The following is a 25,845-nucleotide window of genomic DNA, read 5'->3' on the forward strand; positions in this document are numbered from 1 at the left end:
CATTCTAAGGTTATCAATGGTCTTGGCAGCTAGAGGTAGTTCAGGGCTGAAGCCCTCTAGAATATTATTGGCATGACAAATCTTGGTCTTTTTAACATTAAGATGAGTGAGAAAACAATCACCAGCCCAGCCCCTTTGAAAAACGATTTTCTTTTTCTCTTATTGATTCCAGTGTAATTGCGACTTAACCCATTGCTTCATTGGAGACAATATGGAAGTGTTGTATAAATGTATTTCCCCAGAAGTGATAGTTTTCTAGGAATATGACTAGATTCAGGATGAACAGTCTGGGTTAGTGGACTCTGATAGAAATCCAGGATGTTGCATATTGTTAGAACTAGTCTATTACTTATGTGAGGAATTCAAATGGGTAGTTCTGGACAACTATAGGGAAACAGTTACCATTTCTTGTGGTTGTACACATTCATTGTTAAAGTATTTTTTTAAATGATGGCCTAAAATCATGCAGTGAATCTGAAAAGTATAATTAATCTAAACTTAGAGCTTCCACTATGTTTAGGGTTAGGACCTCTTATTCTCTAAGCCTACAACTTTGTTTCCAGGAAAAAAATGGAGACTTTTAATCTAAAAAGCTGCTTTATTAAAAATTGAAGATTAAAGTGCCAAATATGCAACTACTTGACTTTTTAAACAACTTTTTGTTCAAATAAAACAGCAGAAATGAGCACATACGTACTGGTGAATTCTTTCTACTGAAAGCACATGGCAGCCACACCATCAGCATCTAGAAGTCCTGTTTGTACCCCGTTTCAATCACTGACCCCAACTCTGTATGGGGAAACAGGTCTACCATTCTGATTCCTAAAGTCATAGATAAGTTTAGCAGACTTTTATATTTCATACAAATGGAATTTTACTTCCTTGAGTGTTCAAATAAGAAAAAAATGATCTTTTAAACATTGCCATCTGTCATTTATCACAAAGCTTATAATTTTCCTTGAAAGTTCCTTTAGTTCATTAGAACTTAATCATCTTTCCGTTTTAATGATGGTACCTGTGGTTATTACAGTTTGTTTATAGTGGATTTATACATTTACTTCATAACATTCAGATGTTTGATTTTACTAAATTCAATAATTACCAATTCAAAACTCTACCCATAGGCCCCCGTAACCCTGATATGTAATTCATCTGTTTAGTTGTTGACTTTCTCAGTATCAGCATTCACTGAGATGTATTCACAGCTCATCTGATCATGAGCTGAGTGGTCCAGTGGAGATCGAGGTCTAGTTTGAAGGGCATGGGAAAGGATGACGAGGTAAGCAGAGGAACCATGGGGTATCTAAAAATCCACTTGCTCCTGGACTTCAGTTTGGGATATTTAATGCTGAGGCTTCGGTTTTTTGTTTTGTTTTGTTTTGTTTTGTTTTTGAGATGGAATCCAACTCTGTCTCCCAGGCTGGAGTGCAGTGGCATGATCTCAGCTCACTGCAGCCTCTGCCTCTCAGGTTCAAACAATTCTCCTGTATCAGCTTCCTGGGAATACAGGCTCGCACTACCACATCCAGCTGATTTTTCTATTTTTAGTAGAGATAGGGTTTCACCATGTTGGCCAGACTGATCTCAAACTCCTGCCCTCAGGTGATGCACCTGCCTCGGCCTCCCAAAGTGCTGGAATTACAGGCATGAGCCACCGCGCCCAGTTGAGATTTAGTTTCTTGTGAGCCCACATTTCATGGTCTCTGAGAAATCTAGCATTTGCTTCATGGGTTTGTTCAGCAAATGAGTTACAGTTTTAAGTTCTTATTAATTTGTGTCAGTGTTCCTCAAATTTTAGGATGTCTAGGAACGAGAAGGTTGTTAAAAATGTAGATAACTGAGCCCTAGATTTAGCTAGTCTGATTCTGAAGACCTGGGGTGTAGCATAGGTATCTGCATTTTTATTGATCCTCAGAGTGATTCTGGCACATGTTGTCAGAGTCCCACCCGCCTTGAGAAACATTTCTCTAGGTAATAGTTTTCAAACTTTATTATTGTCATAAAGCTATTTATGCAAGTGAACTATTATGTGGAACACCAGTATACATAAAAATAATATTGGAGCATTCATGACTAAAATAGGATTGGCAGGTGTTTCTGGAACCCTGACCCTCGGAGACTCAATACCCCTGGCCCCGCAAGGCTTAATTAGTTTAGTTTGTAAGTTCTAGCCTAGACATAAAATGTTACTAGGTTCTGTCTGAACCTAATATGATAAAATGGGCTTCACTTTATAGATTCATAGAATACTAGAACTGGAAACGACCTTACAATTGTTTGATTCTGTCCTCTAATTTTTTCAAAACCATGATTCATAGAGGTGTAGTGACTTTTTTTGAGGTCTTGTAGCAAAAGTGTGACAAGCCACAGCCAGACTTCTACCTCCCAATTCAGTGCAAAACCACACCCCCCCCACACACACACTCCAAAACATTGCTCTCAGTCTCACTGCACCCTGATTATATAACCTATTTGACAATGTGGCAAGACAAGGAAGTAAATGTTAAGCTCCCAGTCTTCTAACTCTGCCTATCTCATTTTAGCATTGTCTATCTGAGAGAAACTTTGATGCTATCAAATGAGTTCTCATATGCTTTCTTATACCAAAAACAAACCAGGTTCAATATAAAGACATATAAGACATTGGAGCAGTTATACTCAACCAAGTAACTTTGATAGATACCACAGAGAGCTAACCCTCCTGCAGGTACCTCTGCTGCCTTTGCCAGGGGAGAATGATACTGACAGGGTGGGTAGAAGTGGATATGTAGTTCATGGATAAACCAATAGCATAACAGCCTTTCCTGATTCAGGGCCAAGCATTCACTTGAAATCAGCAGTATAGAATTTGTCTTTATGGGGACTCAAGTAATTACATCAATATAAAGATATAATATTTGATAGGGATAATTTTAATATGCACTCAGTGTTCCATGACCTTAGAAAGCAAATTTTTGGTCCTTGTTTTCTTATTCTCCCCATTGCACATAGAAAGGTCTTTATGAGCTATAAATGAAGGCTACTACTGGCCTTTGTGGAAGGGGAATACACGAATCATTTTTTTATGTGGCTTTGTGTCATTTTAAATTATTTTTTCGTTTATTACATGCTATGTTCAAAACATTTTTATTTGGCTGTCCTATCTTCTACCTCCCCATTTTGCTATTATATAGACCTCAAGCATGCCACATTCATACCTCACTTAGTAAATCCTTACTTTGTTAGTTCCAGGAAAAAAATTCCATCCTTGAGGATTTTTTTTTTTTTTTTACTGTTTGTGTCAGAAAATGGAAAGTATGCAACAATGTGCTTTCTTTACTGCCATAACTGCCAGAAAACTGAGAGCCAAATTTTAGTAATAATCTAATCTTGGGAGTTTGGCAGTGTTTCCTCTCTCTGTTTCCTTTAGTTGATCTAGTTGGTTTCTATTTTTTTTTTATCCTGAATTGACCTATTCTACATTTTTAAAAAATTTTGGGGGCTACTGTAAACATTCTTTGGAGGAGTGGTCATTTGTTTTCATGTACATTTGATTTGATGTCTATGTGCCTGAATTACCCTGACTGTAATGAGAAAGGAATGAGATGGGGGTAATAGGTTCCCCAAATCTTTTAGATAGAAAAGCATGCAAGGAGGAGAGCCAGACAGTGAAATATATCAAAGCGTTTTGAAAAATGGTTCCTGAAGATGCTCTAATATACTTGCTATTTGTCAGCATGTCAAAAGGCTAAGCATGAGGTTTTTTGGAAATGTCTGATTGATGGGACTGTAGCTGTGCCCAAAGAATTCATATTTGGCAGGCTGTTTCATGGTGACTCTATGTTACCTTGGAGCTTGAGTGGCATTGAGTTGTTTTCTGTCTGTGTGGTGCTTTTCCTCAGCCCAATTTTTCTTCCTTTTGTCATTTGTCATAAATTACAATGTGCTGAGATCAACAAAAGATGTCTTTCTGCTCCCAGCAAAGGCGATGGCCTTCAGTGATGGTCTGGTGCAGGCTGAGCTATCCCGTGCAGGTCTTTCCAACCCTAAGAACCCTGTTGGAAAACTTGCCCTGTTCCTTTACAGAGCAAATGCCAACCCCACTGTGTCTGTTGATAAGCCATGTGATCACATGGACAGTTTTGAGATAATTGAACTGCTCAGGAGAAAAAAGAAAAAAATTGAACTGCTTGTTAATTTCAATAATAATAATAACTTACATAGAAATATATATATATATACAAAGAGCTTTGCTGGTTAAAGAATGAATTTCTGCTTTTTTCATGTTTTCTGTTATTTTAAATTACCCTTCCTAACTGCTGTAAGTTTCAAAATTTGGCCTTTTGAAAAGATCAACTGGTGCTCTGTGGATTTCAGTAGAGGAATGGCCTTTTAGAGTCACAAAGGTGGGGTGTCTGACCCTGAAGACCAGTCTGCCGTGTGAACATGCATTTACATATTTGTCTACAAGGGTTTGATACACTTAAAAATAAAATTAATTTTTTAAAACATTATGTTTATTTGAGGTTGGGAGGCAAGAAATTGCCCTTGCTCTGAAAATGTACTCATCTTTGGGAAAGTGCAAATAGAAGTTTGTAGATAATGATCACTAGGCAAGCATTAATTCATTATTTTTTTTCTGAAGACTAAATTTACTACAATTGTGCAGGAATATGCATGTGGAAGTTTCCAGCTATGAGTTTTTCATTGGAGCTAGAAAAGACGTGGAAAAATCAGTTTTTTGGTGAAACTAAACATCAATATCCATTTTGATGTGAACATCTGAAGTATTATGAAACCAACTACGTATATTTTTAAAATTCTGAGGCTCATATATGAAGGGTGAGCATTGTGGGCAAATTTAGAAAGATTCTCTACATTTAAAGATGATTTAAGGGATTGGTACTATATGCACAGGATAGGCTTAATAATCAGTCACAGCAGATTCTGGAATGGACTGGGGAGAAGTATGGGATAGTGCAGTGAGATGTATATTATTAGTCTCAGATTATAGCATGTCAGAGAAAGAAAACACATAACTGAACTTAATGAACCACATTAATGGTCTCAGCTCCTCCTCCTAATTCCTCTCGGTGCCTCACTGCTGTTTAGATTGGGAGGCACGCATTGACAGCCACGGCAGGATCTTCTACGTGGATCATGTAAACAGAACCACGACGTGGCAGCGACCGACAGCTCCCCCAGCCCCACAGGTGCTGCAGAGATCTAACTCCATACAGCAAATGGAGCAGCTGAACCGGCGGTGAGGATGCGCATTTTGCTGTGACTGTTGTATTTTGTGGTTGAGCTAATTTTTACTTGGCACAAAGTAGAAGACATTGTTGTCTCTTTCATCTTTGGATGTCCTGTCATTAAAGTGTAGCTGTTACCTCTTGATTTTCAGGCTTCACTGGACTTCTCTTGGTTAAAAATAATAATAATACTCACTCACATATATACCTTGTTTGGAAACTGGGGAACAAATATGAATATGACCCCTTGAGTCAACCCAAGAATTTATCTTTAGTAAAGCAGAACATATACATTTGTTATTTAAAGCCACATATCTTTTTTAGTCTCTAGAATCTTTGTGGCTTATCATCAACCTAAGCTTTTTAGTCAGTCATTCTTTTTCAAGAATTAATTGCTGTAGAACATAAAGGTTATTTTTTTTCCTTTAACAATATGGAAATTTACTTTTCTTTGGTTAAGGGACACAGAATTTGGTGTTAGTAATTTGGCAGGAAAATGTTCCCCAAACAGTGGACAGAAGAAATTTAATGCAATGTAATTTAGTTAAACAGCAGATGAAGAAGTCCAGGGAATGGAGGTTGGAGGAGGAAACAGTTGAAGGCGAGAAGATAGTGAAAAATTCTAGACTTTTGGGAAGCAATTGAGTCCCATCTTTTAAAGGCTGCTGGAATGTAACTCTAGGTTCATGGTTTTAGATATCAGAGTATCCGCAGAACCATGACCAATGAGAGGCCTGAGGAAAATACCAATGCTATCGATGGGGCAGGGGAGGAAGCTGACTTTCACCAAGCCAGTGCAGGTAAGAGCTTTGGGCTTTGTTTTTGTAATTTTATAAAAGTTGAAAAAACATGAGGACTTTCAACAAATGAGGCTTTTCATTTACATAACTTTTGCTCTTCAATAATGTCTGGTAATGAAACTCAAAAAACAGAATTCACCAGAAACCTCTTCTAATCCTCAACTTTTAATTAATATTAAGAGAGGTATGACAAAACCCAAGTAGAATATAAATTACTTTAATTGCTTGATCTGTGGGATGTTGGAAAAAGAATCAGATCATTTAAAACATGTAAGAATGCATTAAAATGTCAATGGTGACTATAAATATTACTTAATTCAATTTTAGTGTAATTAAGAACAGTCGGGTTTTACGTATGGATTTATAGCAAAGAAAAAAAGCATTGGGAGATTAAAATGATAGCACATGATGTAGGTATCCTAGGGTTCTTTTGAAATATAGACTGAAGTAAGTAGATGTTTTCACTCATAGAAAGATTTTGCTGACAGCCTCTGTGGTCTGCCCCATCTAGATTTCCGACGAGAGAACATCCTGCCTCACTCTACCTCCAGATCCAGGCTCACATTGCTGTTACAGTCTCCCCCTGTGAAGTTTCTCATCAGCCCAGAGTTCTTCACCGTGCTGCATTCTAACCCTGTGAGTAGTGAATCTGAAAGAACGTGAAGAAAAGCAACAGGCCAAAGAAAATGATCCTTGTTTTTATAATAATAGTAGGAATGGTAATGGTGACTATTTCCTGAGCACTTAGTGTGTTCCAAGCCCTGTGCTGAGCATTGTACACTTCAGCCCGTTTAGTCCAAAGAAACCATTTGAATTCACTGGGCTGCTATAACAAAGCACTGTAAGCTGGGTGGCCTATAGCAGCAGAAATTTATTTCTCATGGTTCTGGAGCTGCGAAGGCCAAGATTGAGGCACTAGCAGATACCATGTCTGATGACAGCCCATTTTCTAGTTTGTAGATGGCCGTGTTCTCCTTCCATCTTCATATGGTCTAAGGGCTGAGAGCTCTCTCTCAGGCTTCTTTTATAAGGTTATTAATTCCTAATTACATCTTAGGTCACCTCCTACCCCCACCTCCTAATCCTAATAATATTATATTAGTGATTAGTTTTCAACATATGAACTTTGGGGGACACAAACATTGGACCCATAACAGGAAGATTACCCCATGAGTCTCTGAGGGCTGAGGGAGTGGATTGCTGAAAGTAGTAATTAGAGGAAGGCCATCTTAACTGCACATGGAGTGATTTCGAATGAGGGGAACATCGGCCGTGGAAGTCTGTCTGGATATAATCTATTCGTCATGGCATGTGTTGTTAGGAGCCTGGACTAGGAGATAAGAAAATAGAGAAAAAGGATTATACATGAGAGGAACTGCAGGCAGGGATTTGGCAAGATTTGGTGGATAAATAGGTAGAATAGAAACTGAAGAAGTTGATCTTGAATGTTAATAATAATAATATGTAAATAGTGAACAATACATAATGCTAGGAAAATTCAAATGAAGGATTTGTTAAAGGAATTGAAGGAAAACATATTGAATTTAACAAGACATCATGTACTTTAGGAAAAACAGAGTAGACCATAGAGAAAAATAAAAATCGACATAGTCCTATCCCCAGGAGCTAGTGATGAGGTTATTTGTATATATTAATACCTATTTATTTATATTAATATATTTCTGCCTTACTTCTTCAGCGTTGTTTTACAAGGGTAAACATCTTTCTGGTTTTCCTTATTATTGTCTCCTGGTTTACAGGTTTAGCTTGGAGCAGAGAAGACTTGGAAGGAGAGTAAGCAACAAGTAACATACTAGCTGTCCTCATATATTATGCAAGAGGGGTTAGATTTACTGAGCACTCAGCTTAGCAAGTTTGTTGATTATTACATACAAGGCACTGAACTAAGACCTAGGGATACAGAGATGACATTAACTGTGGGCTCTGACATCCCAGACTTGAGAGTAATTATAATGTCATAACCAGAATGACAAGTGCAATAATGAATGGCTATAAACTGCTGGAGTGGGCAATTAACTCCAAAGGGAAGGCACATGGAAGAAGCCATAGACAAATTTGCATTTGAGATGAGTTTTAAAGGCTGATTAGGAGCTTGCCCCAGAAACAAGATGGGCGGGAGTACTCTAGGCAGAAGGAGCATCTTTTATAAAACAATCGATTCATGAAGCTACCAGGCTGTCTTGACAATTACTGCAGAAGTTCTAAACCTGGATTATTAGTACTATATAGCAACTCAGTGTTGCTGGTGTATTGAGAACATAGGGCACTAGTGAAAGTCAGATTTGAGCCTGGGAAGGGAAACAGAAGCCAGGTTACACAAACCTAAACTCGTGTATGGGACAATTCTAGGAGGTGACAGCCTTTCATACAAGACAGAATGGGCTAACATTTAGAGTTGTCACTGTAGCACAGAAAAAATCATGCTTTTAATAGGAAGAGCACAGATGGCGCAAACTCCCCTTTGTTTTTTGTTCATTTGTTCATGCGTTCATTTAATCAGTATTTATTAAATGCCTGTGATTTGCCTGGTACATTCTAAACTCTGGGAATAGAGTGGTAAACAAGACAGAGTAGACTATAGCTAACAGACTAGTGAATAAAAAAGATAATGCAGGTACTACAGTGTGGCATGAGGCAACTGAAACCACACACTGGGATAGTTACTTAGGGATGAGGTAGAAGAGGCACTATTTTATTTTTATTTATTTTTTTATCTTAAAATCTCACAGGGAGGCACTATTTTAGATTAGGTGGACAGGAAGGCCTTTCCGAGGGAGCCACATTCAAGCTACCATAAAATGTCCAGAAACCGGTAAGGTAAATGTCTGAGAACAGAACTTACCTTGCTAAGGAAATGCAGAGACTCGCGGGCAGGAATGAGTTTGCTCTGGTACATAATACAGTCAGGGAAGCAAGCAGGGTTACAGAAGGTAGGGCTTGCATGATCTGGCCAGGCATTTGGGCTTTATTCTAACAGCATTTTCCATATGGGAGTAATTTCGAGTTTTTAAAGTTACTTCTAGCTGTTATGCAAAGAACGGGTTTTAGAGGGCAAGATTGGCATCAGGTAGACTAAGTGAAAAGGTCCTGTAGTAACACATGGAAGTGAAAAGGTCCTGTAGTAACACATGGAAGTGGCTTCGGCTGATGCAGTTAGCAGCAGAGACGGTAACAAGTGAAGGAATATGGGTTATATTTTGAAAAGAGAGTTGACATTCTTGCTAATAGATTGGAGTATGGGATAGGAGAAAAAAGGGCTTCAAGAAGGAGCAACTGTAGCTAGACTAATAAAGAAGAAAAGAGATAAGAATCAAATAAACATGCTCAGAAATGATAAGGGACATATTAACAGTGACCCCGCAGAAATGCAAATAACCATGAGAGAATACTATAACACCTCTATGCACACAAACTAGAAAATCTGGAAGAAATGGATAAATTCCTGGACACATACACCCTCCCAAGACTGAACCAGGAAGAAATTGAATCTGTGAATAGACCAATAATGAGTTCTGAAATTGAGACAGACATAAATGGTCTGCCAACCAAAAAAAGCCCAGGATCAGATGGATTCACAGCTGAATTCTACCAGAGATACAAAAAAGAGCTGGTACCATTTCTACTGAAATGACTTCAAAAAAATTGAAAAGGAGGGTCTTCTCTCTAACTCATTCTATGAGGCCTGCGTCATCTTGGTGCCAAAACCTGGAGAAGATATAACAGAAAAGGAAGACTTCAGGCCAATATCCTTGACAAGAATTGATGCAAAATTCTCAATAAAATACTAGAATCCAGCAGCACATCAAAAAAGTTATCCACCACAATCAAGTTGGCTGTATCTCCAGGATGCAAGGTTGGTTCAACATATGCAAATCAATAAATGTGATGCATCACATAAACAGAACTAAAGACAGAAACAAAATCACAATAAATGTGATTCATCACATAAACAGAACTAAAGACAGAAACATATGATTATCTCAATAAACGCAGAAAAGGCCTTCAATAAAATTTAACATCCCTTCATGTTAAAAACTCTCAATCAATGAGGTATTGAAAGAACATACGTCAAAGTAATAAGAGCCGTATATGACAAACCAACAGCCAATGTCATGCTCAGTGGGCAAAAGCTGGAAGCATTATCTTTGAAAACCAGCACAAGGAAAGGATGCCCTCTGTCACCACTCCTATTCAACATAGTATTGGAAGTTCTGGCCGGGGAATTAGGCAAGAGAAAGAAATAAAGGGTATTCAGCTAGAAAGAAAGAAAGAATGTCAGATTATCTTTATTTGCAGATGACATGATTCTGTATCTAGAAAACTCAATCATCTCAGCCCAAAAGCTTCTTAAGCTGATAGGCAACTTCAGCAAAGTCTCAGAATACAAAATCAATGGTCAAAAATTGCTAGCATTCCTATACACCAACAATGGGCAAGCAGAGAGCCAAATTATGAATGAACTCGCGTTCACAACTGCCACAAAAACAATAAAATACCTAGGAATACAGCTAACAAGGGAAATGGAGGACTTCTTCAAGAAGAACCACAAACCACTGCTCAAAAAGAAATCAGAGAGGACACAAACAAAAGGAAAAACATTCCATGCTCACGAATAGGAAGAATCAATATTATGAAAATGACCATACTGCCTAATTAATAGATTCAGTGCTATTCCCGTTAAACTACCATTGACATTCTTCACAGAATTAGAAAAAAACTAATTTAAAATTCACATGGAACCAAAAAGGAGCCTGAGTAGTCAAGACAATCCTAAACAAGAACAAACATGGAGGCATCACACTTCCTGACTTGCAAATACTAGTAACTTACAACTATACTAGTATCCAAAACAGCATGGTACTGGTACAAAAATAGACACATAGGCCAATGAAACAGAATAGAAAACTCATAATTAAGACTGCACACCTACAACCATTTGATCTTCAACAATTCTGACAAAAACAGGCAATGGGGAAAGGATTGATTCCCTAGTTAGCAAATGGTGCTGGGAGAACTGGTTAGCCATATGCAAAAAATTGAAACTGGACCCTTTCCTTACATTATATATAAAAATTAACTCAAGATGAATTAAAGGCTTAAATGTAAAACTGAAAACTCTAAAAACCCTAGAAAAAATTCTAGGCAATACTATTCAGGATGTAGGCACAGGCAAAGATTTCATGACGAAAATGCCAAAAGCAATTGCAACAAAAGCAAAAATTGACAGATGGTATCTAATTAAACTAAAGAGCTTCTACACAGCAAAAGAAACCATCATCAGAGTGAACAGACAGTCTACAGAATGGGAGAAAATTTTTGCAGTCTGTTCATGTGACAAAGGTCTAATGTCCAGATTCTACAACTAGCTTAAACAATTATTTACAAGAAAAAAACAACCCCATTAAAAAATGGGCAAAGGACATGAATAGACATTTCTCAAAAGAAGACGTACATGTGGCCAACAAACATACGAAAAAAAGCTCGACATCACTGATCATTATAGAAATGCAAATCAAAACCACAATGAGATGTTATTTCATGCCAGTCAGAATGACCATTATGGAAAAGTCAGAACACAACAGATGCTGGTGACGTTATGGAAATAATGGAAAGCTTTTACACTGTCAGTGGGTGTGTAAATTAGTTCAACCATTGTGAAAGACAGCGTGGTGATTCCTCAAAGATCTAGAACCAGAAATACCATTTGACCCAACAATCCCATTACTGGATATATAACTAAAGGAATATAAATCATTCTATTATAAAGATACGTAAACATGTATGTTCATTGCAGCACTATTCACAATATCAGAATAGAAGACATGAAATCAACCCAAGTGCCCATCAATGATAGACCAGATAAAGCAAATGTGGTCCATATACACCATGGAATATTCTGCAGCTGTAAAAAGGCATGTGATCATGTCCTTTGCAAGGACATGGATTGAGTTGGAAGCTCTTATCCTCAGCAAACTAACACACAAACAAAAAACCAAGCACCACATGTTCTCACTCGTAAGTGGGAGCTGAATAGTGAGAACCCATGAACACATGACTGGGAACAACACACACCAGGGCCTGTCAGCGCTGGGTAGAGAGAGGGAGAGCCTCAGGGATAATAGCTTATGGATGCTGGGCTTCATACCTAGGTGATAGGATGATCTGTGCAGCAAACCACCATGACACACATTGATCTATGTAACAAACCTGCACAACCTGCACATAAAATGAACTTAAAAGTTGAAGAAAAAAGAAGAGCAACTGATTAGATGGCAGTGTTCATGAGTTTTCTGGTATATGTTTAACCACTGGCTTTCTGGAGAAAAAAAGTGTGTGTATATTTGTGTGTATGTCTGTTGTGTTTATATACACACACATATGTGTGTATATGAATATATATGCATGTGACATATGTATAGAGATGTATCTATATATCAATATATCTATACATGTATGTATAGATATCAATATATCTATACAAATAATAGTAAAAGAGACACTGAATGCTTTTGTTGATTTTTGCTGCCTATAGTGGTAATTGATGAACAAGTATAGTTCCAACAAGAATATTTTCATTTGCATTAACAAGACAACAGTGAAACAGGGAGACATGTTGGAGTTTCATACTCTTTTGTCAATAGTTTTTGAATACTAGACTTAAATTTCTTCATTTTGTGTGTTTATCTGTGCTGCTTGCAATGTAACAGCACAATTTGAAGTTTCATCTGCATTTTATTTTTTTCCATTAATTTCTTAAGGCTGGACCTTATGGAGGTTAAGTAAAGAAAAAGACAGTAAACTGTTCCTGTAAAGGACCAGAGAGTAAATACTTTAGGCTTTTGGGCCAAAGACAACATGTAAGCAAATGGGCTTGGCTGTGTTCCAATGAAACTTCGTTTACAAACACATACAGCTAGCCCTTGACCCTGCAGGTTGCCCACACCTAGTCTAGACAGCCACAGAACAATACATCAAGCCCTGATAGTGCATTTTCTGATTTCTGTAGTGTTAATATGCCCACTGTGGGTGATGTCAAACCACCAGCGACATCACAAAGCACAGAGTTCTAACTTCTCTCTTTGGGCTGCCTTTTTTTATACAAGTTCCTCAGCACTGCAGTGTTTTAAGTGGAGACTGGATTAATGGTCATTGGGTTGTGGTATAAGGCTGTGGTTTTTTAACTTGGTGACTTAAAAAAAATAAAATGCATATTCTTGGTTCCCAAACCTTAGAGATTCTGGTTCATTAGGTCTGGAGTGTGTCCCAACAGTCTGTTTTTATTTTGCTGTGTGCTGTTTTAGGCCCCTAATGTGATTCTGATATAGTTGGTCTGTGACCTGTAGTCTGGGAACTCCTAAGATAAAGAGATTTTGCATTAAATGCTCTTACAGCCTTTGTCACAACTATAACTTTCCTGGACTTTTGACAACTAACATGTTTTAACAGTATGGAAATACTAAGCAGCTTACAGGCTTTGTTTTTTTTTTTTTTTAAATTTGTTTTGTTTTCATGTTTTTGTCATGTTTCCCTTTTCTTTAGTTGGACATGATTTTAGAATTTATTTTGCTGGATAGCTCATCTTGATTTCAAAGTATTCTTTCTAAAGCAGTCTAATTTTTTTCTTCCTCTTGCTGAACTGCATTCATACTAGCTAGAAAGATGATTCATGCTGTGCATTTGTACACTTCTATAAGACTTAAATTCTGTGAGTTTAGGAAGTCTTATTTTCCTAACTTGTATATGGCAGATATTGAAGTAGCTGGATTTGTCCTGAGAGCGGTCTCAAGGTATGAATTAATGGAGATAACTCAGATAATTTTTTTAAAGGGCATTACTTGCTGTAGTGTTTTCCTTTTTCCTAAATTAACAGAAAATGTTACAAAATAAACTTTGATTTCTGCATTTTGAGATTTATTGTCTAGGGTTTTTGCTTGAATTCTTTATGATCTCTACCTTTTTCAGTGGATTCCCTGTTAATATTATTGAAAATGTTCAATTAGCAAAAGGAATGTATTTAATAATTTTCCTTTTTTTATGACTTGAAGGTATCAGTTTATGTTGAAAGAAAAAGTTATGAAAAATAGGTTACATGTAGTTGTAATACCTAGTAATCCTTTCTGGAAAGAAAAGCATTAAATAGATATATGGTTGTCATGACGCTAAACTAAAACTTAGGAAAGAAAATTTTGTGTGTTTTTTGTTTTGTTTTGTTTTTGTTTTTTGGGTTTTTTTTTTTTTTTTTTTTTTTTGCATTGTATTTGCTTTAGGAATTATTCTACTGCCCTCTACTGGTTGTGACCAGATTTCTTTCAAAATTGTCCTGACAAACTATTTAAGACTGTTGCTAGTGCCATGTCTTTTACAGCTGGTGTGCTTATATTTGTCTAATTAACATCATATGTAAATATATTTTATTATATTAAACTGAATAATTTTCCAACATACATGCCAAATAATTACTCCTGTGGCTTTTAATGAGCTCTAAAAATACATTAATTCCATTGTTTAAATTTCTTAATACTTAATGAAGAAAAATACTGTTCCAAAATCCATAAGTTTATTCTTAAACCTGAGGAATTCCTGCTATTGCAAAATAGATGAATTGATCATTTGTATTTAGTTTTGTTAATGTTAAAATTCCCCTCCATTTTACTCTAGCTAGATGAAAACAATGCAAATCCTGTATAATTAAAAATATGACAACAGACTGTATAAAACAGGACTTTTTTCATATCTCTGCATACATATTATGCAAACGTTTCTTGATTTTATGTATATTAAATTTTGTTTAGTGAATAATGTATACAAGTGCTCAAATCTGCTTCCTTGTGAATATGAGAGATGTTTGCTATAGATTCAGTGATGTGCTTTTCCAAACCTGAATTCAGAATGCCTATTCTTGATGATGGCTTTCTGAAACATGGAAGACTTTATTTATCAGTAATGTACTTAACTGTGTTATTGAAAAGAACAGAATTAGGTAAAATTAGGACTGGGCCAGGTAATCTAGGATATTTGGTCATCATAATGCTTAGGAAAACCTGCAAAAAAAAAAAAAAAAGGAAGAGGGATTGATTATTATTTGCACTGTGGTTGCTGAGAACTGAGCATTTGCATGTAATTTTTTTTATTCTCCTGCTAAATGGCAATGACATTTACTTCTACAACCTCACATGTAACCAAAAACACATTTAAGTTCTAAGAAGCGTTATTTAACAAAACTCCAATAAAGAAATTCAGTTGATCATTCACTCAACCATCAAGTAGTCTATTTCTTCTAGGAAGATGAGAAACAACCAGAAGGGATGTTGGGACAGGGATTTTGGAATTAAGAAGGAATAAAATTATGTCAAAGGAAAACAAAGTGGTGTTTCCTTTCAAAATCATTTAAAGGGGCTTTGTCTGCTATTAACAATTGCCGATTCCTCTTAACTGCTCGAGTCCATGTGCAGCGGCTTCCCAGGTGAATTCTGTTCGTTATCATGAGACTGTGTTATGAAGTAGGTATCATGGGCTCTTCTCTAATCTACCGTTGTTTCAGGTAAAATACCAGATCCATTTACTGCCTCTTTTTCTCTAAGACAAGCAAGCAAACAAACAAACAAACAGAAAAGCATCCTCACCTAGTTAGAACCACTAAACCCCAGAAGGAGAATAAAGATGCCTCATTTTTCTCAACCCATAGCTTTGTCAATATCAGCTTCCATGAAAACTAAACTCTGTCAACCTAATCCTTTCTGTTTAGTGTTTCTGGCTCTTTGGACTGCTCCCTTTCTTAGCTCTGCTTGTTCTGTCAGTGTATTTCCGTATTTTCACCGTTGTTGCGGCTTTGGTTTTTCCAACTCTTTCTGCCTCCAGCCAATCTCTTTCTCCCACCTCCCCCTATAATTCTTCTTCTTCATCCTTTTGAATGATCAAGCCTTGCTCATTTCTGTATCCTAGGGGCTTAGCACAGGGCTTAGCACATAATTAATGAAGGTTAGGAGACCCTTGTTCAGTTCATAGAACATGGGATGCTGGCCCAAGATCTTCAAGGACTAAAAGTGGCAAACAATTTTGTAACTCTTGTCTGTTCAGGTATGATAGATATAATCTTCTAAATATTTTTATTTACTTATACCCTGTATTCTTAAAGTGGTTTTCACCTTTTCAAATCACTTTACCATCCCTTGTCCTGGATTTGACTCTCATGTGCCTATGTAGAAAGCAAGGGAATTATTATTATCCCATATTACGGTTAAGCAAATTGAGACAGAGATTAAGTGGTTTTCATTGTCTCTGTCTACGAGTGACAGCTGAGACTAGAATCTGTGCTGTAGTTTTATATGAAGTAGAGTGTAAATATCCTTCCCAAACTATAGATACAGAAATTATATATATATGTTTATGCACACACATATATAAACTGTATATACATATATTTGTGCTTATTCAAACATAGATTTTTCATAGAAACATAGCAGTCTAGAAGTATGTTCCTATTTGGCTTAAGTGTTTTGTATAGACCCTAACAGTCGTGTACTTATTATTCAGACTTGAAAAGGCTGTGGATCTAAAGGTTGTTTACTAGTTACTGAAAGAAAGCTTTCTTGCATTGAATTACTTTAGTAGATGCTCTTTGCAAAGATCAAATGTGTTTGGCACCATATTACGTGTTTCAATGAGTGGAGAGGAGGAAGTTGAAAGGACGTAATTAATTATAAGACCAGCCTTAAGATTTCTGTGCTTAAAGAGCTGTTCAGCCCCAGGGAATTACTTCAAGCCAGAGGCTAGGATGGGTTTCTTAACTTAATTGCCCCTATTTCTTGCCCTAACAAAGTTCTTTTTTAACAAAGTGAGGAGCATTTCTGGTGCTCTAGATAAGAAATCAGAATGTGCCCTATTTACTTACTTCAGTGGGAAGAGAGAGAAGTGAAGGCGACAAAGAGGTATGTCTATTTAGAACAACCAACTGTTAATGTAATGGTTTATCCAACAGATTTACCCCCTAAATAATTAGTCTCTGAAGAGACTTAATATTTGTTTTACTTTTGGGAGTAAGACCTGAAAGCTCATTATGATCCCTGCACAAACTAGTGTGGTTTTAGGACTCTAACTTGCAATGACTTATGTGAAAATGTATCAGCAACACTGAGCCAAATGCAGAAAACAGTTGCCTTGCTGATTGTATTTAAAACTCCAAAGCAGAGTCAGCCAATAGGACCAAACTGTTACTTAGCTGAAGTTAGGTTTTTTTTCCGACAGTGCCCAACTTCTGTTCCTAGCTTCCCTTTCTGCTTTCATGGTATCACTTTCCTATTCTTCCATGCTGTCTAAGAAGCCCCTGTAGAGGCCTGCCTGCATTGACAGTACTCTCTGCTCTGAACCACACAACTGCTCACAGCCATCAAAACCTCCACTCATTTAGACTGTGGTTGAAATATGACTCCAAAGTATTTTGTACTCAAGTGTACTAAGGAACTAAGGTTCAAGGATGGTTCATTGTGGTCTTCTTTCTTCTTCCCTCCCTCCTCCCTTCCTTCCTTCTTTTCTTGAATTTGTTTGGATAGGGAACAAGTATTTAGTGATGGTGAATCAATAAGAATAGTTTAGGTTATACTTCAGTGAAAATGACCAACAAATCTCAGTGGCTTAAGCTAACAAAGGATTACTTCTCATTCCCAGTCAGGTTATCAGGGTCCCTGTGGTCATCCAGGGACCCAGGGAACCAGGTTGGGAAGTAGCTCTGTTCAGACATTGCCAGTTACTGTGTCAAAGGGAACAAAGCTCTAGAGGGACTCGCATCAGCAATAAATGCTTTGAGCTGGACGTGACACGTCTTGAGGGATCCTAGAAAGACTGGAGCAGTGTTACCTGCCCTCATACTCATTCCTCTTTGATCCCTTATCATGAACACAGTACTGGGCACAGCAAAGACAGTAAATGTTTATTAAAATAAAATCATTTCCAGAGACTCTAGAGTCCTTGGAGTTTGCCTTGATCTGTTTGAGACTAAAATAGATGACAGAACTCATAAAGTTTTGACTAAAATAGATAACAGAACCCATGAAGTTTAGACTAAAATAGATAATAGAACCCATAAAGCTGGAAGACCTCCAGACTCAGTCTAGTGTTCCTGAGACACTAAAGATAAAAGGAATCCAAAGCCCTTTGAATCAATCTGAGAAGATAGAATTCCAGGATAGATCATTCACGGCCTGGTCAGTTTCATGAATATCATATTCCCTCTCATGATTCAAGGAAACAGCTGCTGTACAGTTATTCCTCTTCTGCTGCTTTGTACATGGTATTATGCAATAAACATTTATCGACTGACTCATTTGTGGACAACCATGACTTAGGATCAATTTTTGGAATCTTCTTTAACTGTCATAGTAATGAAGACTGTAAGGTTTTGGACAAAACAATCACTTTTCTATGTGGTAGTATAGTGGAGTTTTTTAAAACTTGCATTTCATTCATATACATTCAACTATATAAACACAGGAAAAAGGAGAGAAAAAGAAAAAAGAATGAGATATACAGCCCAGGCACCTCAGCCTACTATTCCATTCACCAAGCTTATATGCTTTTATGAAGGGTGAGATTCTAAAACCTCAGTCTATTGTGATCTTAGTTGAGTGTCATGGTCAATGAGAGCAGCTCATTCCATTGCATGTACTTCAAGTATAGAAATATATGGCAAGCATTTTTCTGTGCAACTTGGCCCTTAAATATCTACTAGTTGTGTCATCTGGCACTCACTCAAAGAGCCCCTAACCTAGTCCAGTACTAGGGGAGAAACTGGTTATGTCAGGGCTCTCTATAACGTGGTGTATTTATCTCCAATGTGGGGTATTTTTGACTGTGTGTTTTTTCCCGAAAACCAGCTTCAGGATTTAATGCTCCATGTGCAGTGAGACTCCATGGCATGCTTGTTCTTTATTAAATTGGTTCAACTATTGTGGAAGACAGTGTGGTGATACCTCAAAGATCTAGATCCAAAAATATCATTTGACCCAGCAATCCCCTTACTGGGTATTTACCCAAAGGAATATAAATCATGCTAATACAAAGATACATGCACATGTATGTTCACTGCAGCACTACTCACAATAGCAAAGATGTGGAATCAACCGAAATACCCATCAATAATAGACTGGATAAAGAAAATGTGGTATATATACACCATGGAATACTATGCAGCCAGAAAAAGTAGTGAGATCATATCCTTTGCAGGGATATGGATGGAACTGGAAGCCATTATCCTCAGCAAACTAACACAGGAACAGAAAACCAAACACCACATGTTCTCACTTATAAGTGGGAGCGGAACAATGAGAACACATGGACACAGGGAGGGGAACAACACACACAGGGGCCTGTTGGGGAGTGGGCTCGGGGGAGGGAGAGCATCAGGAAAAATAGCTAATGTGTGCTGGGCTTAACACCAAGGTGATGGGTTGATAGGTACAGCAAACCACCATGGCACATGTTTACCTATTTAACGAACCTGTGCATCTTGCACATGTACCCGAGAATTTCAAATGTGCAAAGAAAAATTTAAAGAAAACTAGACACTAGCTGTGGAGACTGCTTTACCTTCTGTAGTCTTCATGTTTTATTTTGTTCAAGACATTTTGCTCTCTCTGCTGTTTCCATACATGGGTCTAGAATTCTGTCGAAGCCTGTGTATGCATTTCATTACGTATTGGAAGATTGATTAGCCATACCCATGTGTGGTATTTCCGCTGCTTCTGCATGTCACAAGCGGGTTAACAATGGTTCTCCATTCTTTTCTTTAGAGTGCCTACCGCATGTTTACAAACAACACGTGTTTGAAGCACATGATCACCAAAGTCCGGCGGGACACCCACCACTTTGAACGCTACCAGCATAACCGGGACCTTGTGGGATTCCTCAACATGTTCGCGAACAAACAGCTAGAGCTGCCGCGGGGATGGGAAATGAAACACGATCACCAGGGCAAGGTAACACGAGGAAGATGCCTCAGGGAGTGCCGAATGCCTGTGGGCTGCTTGTGGCTTCGGCACTTGGCACTCCCCTTCAAGTGAGGGCCAAGACTCTTTGTGAGGTGAAACATTCCACCTCCTGTTCAAGTGAAACCTGGACAGCAGGTTGTTTGTGACCACAAACAGTGACTGTGCCATTCCGAAGTTGTGGAGGGAGCAGAGGGAGGACTGTGAGGCTGGGAAAACATTTGCTTCTCCCTGGAAACCCTCCTGCCTGTCATCTCTCTCCATGCTCTGCTGATTAGAGAAAAGGGTTCTTAGGCAGTGCTTCCTTCTCCCAAGTGATACAGCTTGTGTTGCAGATATCTGAATAAAAAGTTGTGGTATTGTTTAGAGAAGGTGGCTAGGAGGTCACGAAGCAAGTAACTGCATGAGGTGTGTCTTTGTGACACTGTCTGGGCTCGGGCCTCAGTCTTATTGGTTCAGAACCCTGATTTTGTTGGCACATTAACCAAGACTCACTGATTGATCAATTTATGACAAGAAATATGTAACTGTGCAACACAGGCCAGAATAGCTACATCTGTACTTCCTCTGTAGGTGGATGAACCAGAAAGCCTGGTTACAATCAAGAAGTCATTCTATGAGTAAGAAATGAGAATGAGAAAGTTAGTGCTTGTTATAAGGTGTTTTTTTAGCTAATATTTAATTTTTATTTATTTAACTCTTATGTAGCACCTACTCTGAGCTGTGAAACATTTAGCCTCTTTATAGATGGAAGGTCCTCACCACAACTTGATAAAGCAGTACTGTTATTATTACCATTTACAAATAAGCAGCCCCAGGTTCAGAATGGTTCGTTGACTTGTCTGACATCACAGAGATAGGCAGTGGCTGAGCCACGCTGTAGGCCAGCCAGGCTGGTTCCAGCAACCATGCTCTTAACCGTGACTCCAAGTATGGAGTAACCAACCTCAATTTCTCTGTCTATAAACAGTCTGGGAATATGTGACTTGAAGGGCAGGGAAGATTACAATGGCATGATATTTAAAGTATCAAGCCTTGCAGTGTTTGTTCAACACATATTTATTGAGAACCTAAACAAAATAGATAAGCCAATGACTTTATAGAACTGCCATTCTCATGAATGTAGCATTCATGTCTGAGACAGGCAATAGACGAATAAATAAACATACTATTCTTAATATGCCAAGAGCCAATTAATGCAGTGATTTAAAATAAAGCAAGGAATGAGGTGAGGTCTAGAGAAAGAGGAATGGAGAATGTTATTTTATATAGGGTGGCTGGGAGGGCATCACACATAAGGCCTTAGGTGAGCAGACACCTGAAAGAAGTAAGGAGTAAAGTATATCAACATTCAAGGTGGAAGGAACATGTAAAGTACTCAGTAAATGCCATTTCCCCCCAAAGTTCCCTCTAGCAATAATACCACCATAGCCTCTTACTTATCCTGAACTCAGCTTCCAGCAATATTACTTGAGAACCTGTAAGCAGTCAAAATAGTTGTTACAAAATGCATGTATTTTAATGCAAGGGAGGAGCATTCAAACTCTCATTGAAACTACTGACTTGATTTCTGCAAATGTTTTTAATAAACCTCTAATTCCCAGTCAAGAGAAGATTAGAAGTGGCAAATGTGAAGTTTAGAAGAGGTAAAAGAGAATTGGGCTTGTGATTATGTGCCTGGACCACAGGTAAAATGACATTGAATTAGAGTCAGATGGGCATGACAGAGAAGCCTTTTCAGAACACTAAACTGTAAGCAGGGACACCAGGGGAAGATGCGGCTTTGCTGGTACTGTGTTTGGTTCAATAGCCTGAGGGCCAATATCTGTAAATGTTCTGTTGTATGGAAGGGCATAGATGGTCCAAGTAAGGACTTTGAAAAGTACTAGTAGTATTATACCTGGGTATAAAAGAGTAGTAGCACACCAAGAATTTGTCTGTTCTCAGCTCTGACAAGACTTTACCTGGACTCATGAGGAGCTGTGTTCATTAGAGAATCAGAGGTCCAGGGAAAACCCAAGTTAAGATAGTGGATAATGCTGCATCTGTTTCTGCTCTGTGTTGCAGTTTAACTTGTTAAGGCAGGGGTTGGTCCCTTCTTGCCAGTCATAACTTGCCAGACACACTTTAGGAGAGAGGTTCTTTTACTAACCCCTGGACCATGAAAAAGGTTTAAATTACATTTAGGATACTATTTAAGAAGAGTTGTAATGTATTCTTAAGAACAAGTTTTGTCTCATAGCTTTCATAAAAATTTTGGTGGTTAAAAGGAGTAAACATTATCTCAACCATGTTCATAACATGACTACCCAAAACATAGTCTTCTCTGGGGATGTTTTTACTAATCTAGGTGTTACAACTTGACATTGGCATTGTACAGAACCCTGAGTGTAGGCTGGTCGAGAGCTGACCTCACAATCTGCTGCTGGCTTTTACATTCGAATGCTATTTGGCATGAAAGACTTAAAGGACACCTGCCTTGTGGACAAGACAGATTAGCAGATGGACCCAAAAGCTTTATCACTTTAGCCTGATCTCTCTCTGTCGTGCATTAAGACTTTAATAAGATTTTTAGCTAAGCTGGGCACCTGAACTAAAGTAGGTTTATCTTCGTGTGATTCTCCCATATAAGTTCCTTCCCAAGCGACCAGCTTCAAGTAAATCGAAATAACTTAAAGGAACTTTTGGGGAGGCTGTTGCTCGGTCTCTATTTGGCTGTTCTGCTTTGGGCAGCATGTCAGGAGTCCTGTCTCCTGTCTTACGAATAGGCAGCTAATAGGTTTTCTTTCAACCCTGGAATTTTAGCCCCTTTTAATTTAATAATATTTATTTTAAGAGACAGGATCTTGCTATGTTGCCTGGACTGGAATAAAGTGGCTATTCACAGGCATGATCCCACTACTGATCAGCATGGGAATTTCAACCTGTGCCATCTCCAACCTGGGCTGGTTCCTCCTGTTTTAGGCAAACTGGTGGTCTCCAGCTCCTAGGAGGTCACTATATTGATGGGAAACTTAATGTGGACACCTGATTGGCATAGCACACTGTAGTCCAGAACTCCTGGACTCAAGCAGTCCTCCCACTTCAGCCTCCCAAGTAGCTGGGCCTATAGGCACGTGCCTGGCTAGCCCCTTTTAAAAATGAGTTTCTTTACTTCTAGAACATTTGAAGGGAGAAAACATTTTTCATGTAACACAACATCAAAAGCTATTAAGTATTCTGAAGTTATTTTCCCACAGTGATGACTAATTTCTAGAGTTGACACAGAACAGGACATCCTTATCCTCATCTACATGAAAGGAAACGATTCTTAACAGGAATTTTCTCAGGCTGAAATTTGCCTCTATCTTCTCAAGTGTAACATCTTCCTTTCATGCTTTCCCTTATTTAGTCATTCAGCAACACTTCTGAGGTGTGTGCCATTGTGCTAACAATGATAAAAATTTACCACTTAATGTAGCATTCTGGAGTATGTAGCCCCCGGGCCAGGCATTAATTCATTTAATGCTCACAGCAGCCTGGAGATAGATGCTATTTTTATCCACGTTATATAGAAGAGGAAACTGAGGCACAAGATGATTAACTGAAATGGCCAAGGTCCACAATTAGTAAGTAGTGAAATTGGATTTGAACCCAGGCAGTCCATGTCCAGAATCTGTGTTTTTATCCTTCCTCTCACCAGTAAGGAGGATGAAGGGATAATCTTCAGCAATTATAATGAAGATAATAAGGGCTTGGCAGGATGCTGTGGGAGCCTCCTGATAATTTATAAGGTAGTTATTATTATCATTTATAAGTTACTAAAATTTAGAGGTAGAAGCTGGGATCTATATAGAACAATAAAGAGTTTCATCAGTTTGGCATTTCATGAAAATGATATGGATTTGTTAACTGAGGAATCTTTTCTAGGAAATACGTGATGACTTATGAAGGATATACTGTAGGATTAATGTCAGTGTCCTATTCCTGTTTTTAAGGAACTGCTGGTCTCCTTTAACCATGGTGATCTGACAGAATGGCATTTTCACAGCAGGGTTTCTTTTCGTTGTTACAGTTCTTTGCTGTCCATGTTGTTGTTGATCATTGCAGGGTAGTCTGACCTGGGCTGTTTGCTCCTGCCTTACACCTGTATAATGACGCAGAATGTTCTCTGTTTCTCTCTGATGAGTTCTCTGATACTGTGGTGTCTCAGTGGATTTGTTCTCTTGCTCTATCAGTGGATTTCTACTCTGGTGGTTGTATTTTCCATCAGCCATGATCATCAAACTAGGGTTTTTAGAAACATCCTTGAAGGCCAAGTAACTTAGAACTGGAACTGAAATCAGATCCGTACATTGGCACAAAATCATATACTTCCTGTGTAAAGCTACTAACCACCCCTTTCCTAGACATTGCTCTTTCACCCTAAATGCCTCTTCTTTGAATTATAAAAGAATGTATGCCTTCACACTGTTGTATGTTATGCAAGGGTCCACTGTAGAGTGACATATTTCTGGCATGAGATACCTGGAAAGTTTTCATAGTAATAGCAGCATTTGAGGTGAGTCTTAAATGATGGGTAGAAATTTGGTTAAAAGAAATTTTGGAGGAGAGAGAAAATAAGAATGGAGAGGGGAAACACCCAAAGTAAGGGCACAGAGGCAGGAAAGCATCAGGTTGGTATTTCTGGTTCCTGTGAAGAAATAATGAGTAAATTTGAAGAGACATATATCAATTGAATGAAATCAGTGGATGCTACACTGCAGAGAGTTAAACTGAGAGAATGCTACAAAATGACTTGGGTAATGAGAAAACAAAACTGTGAAAGTGCTTATTTCTCAAGTTTACATAATGGGCTTATTTGATTTAATTTTTAGGAAAAAAAAAAAGTCTCTTTTTTTTTAACTTCCCTTTAAGATGTTAAATACGGTGAATTTCCTCCAGCCTTTTTGCTTTAGACTCTCAAACAATATTAACCCAGGGTTTTTTTTCCCCAGATTATTATTTTTGGGCCTAAATTGAGATGCTAAGAAACTTTGAACTTTATAAGTGACATATCATAAATGTCATGAGATTTTAAAAAATTAAAATGTAAAATGGGAACTATCTTCTTCTTTAAAGTGAAATCTTTCCCATAGTTTCTTTTGTTTTTCCCTACAGAAATCATATGTTACAATATCTCCCAGTTAAATTGGCATTCATTTCTACATCCAAGCTTTGTAACTCTAGAGGTTTTAACTTTGCATGTCAGATTGGGAGTATAAGTATCAGAATGGTCTAAATACCCAACTTTGAGAACCACAGCAAATAGCAGTTATGGTTATGAGGACAGATTTTTAGAACAGAACAAATATTTGTATGGTAGAAATTACCAGAGGCTGAGCCAACGTGACGGTTTTCATTTTACCAGACCCTAATAGCCTGTGTGGCTAGAGAAGTTGCTTCAGTAATGAACTAGACCCTGGTTTCAATCTTGCATGAAACTGATAGCAAACTATTTACTGGGTCAAGTCCTATTTAGCTCAGTGAGTAAAGTGCGACTTAATATTTGGAGGCCACAAGTTACTATAATTTCAAAAGTCTCTTAGCAAGATTAGTGCTACATTTTGAAAAATATGTTGTCTGTTTGACCACCACATTTGTTACTTTTGTGACACATTTTTAATTGCTTGGAAACAACTAATACCTCTTGTGGTGGGTACCTGGTTTAATTGCCTTAAGTTATGCAGCAATCTAGCTGTTTATGGAATCCAACCATGAATGATAGCACGTGGTTTTTAAGGATCTCTTGCCTATTTTAAGGGGTAAAAATATGTTAGAAAAAAGCAATGCATA

At 37.9% G+C, this 25,845-nt stretch overlaps 1 protein-coding gene across 4 annotated transcripts in view; it reads left to right on the forward strand.

Moving 5' to 3' along the window:
• Positions 1–25,845, forward strand: part of HECW2 (HECT, C2 and WW domain containing E3 ubiquitin protein ligase 2) — a 398,266-nt gene that overhangs the window by 288,210 nt on the left and 84,211 nt on the right. For all 4 annotated transcript variants that reach the window (XM_074399331.1, XM_074399332.1, XM_010336479.2 and 1 more), the window contains 4 exons: positions 5,092–5,242; positions 5,928–6,031; positions 6,543–6,667; positions 19,837–20,022. In XM_074399331.1, the coding sequence (XP_074255432.1) occupies positions 5,092–5,242; positions 5,928–6,031; positions 6,543–6,667; positions 19,837–20,022 (566 nt within the window). The remainder of the gene's footprint in view (positions 1–5,091; positions 5,243–5,927; positions 6,032–6,542; positions 6,668–19,836; positions 20,023–25,845) is intronic.

This window comes from Saimiri boliviensis, chromosome 5, assembly GCF_048565385.1.
Source record: "Saimiri boliviensis isolate mSaiBol1 chromosome 5, mSaiBol1.pri, whole genome shotgun sequence".
In the NCBI taxonomy this organism is placed as follows: Eukaryota; Metazoa; Chordata; class Mammalia; order Primates; family Cebidae; genus Saimiri; species Saimiri boliviensis.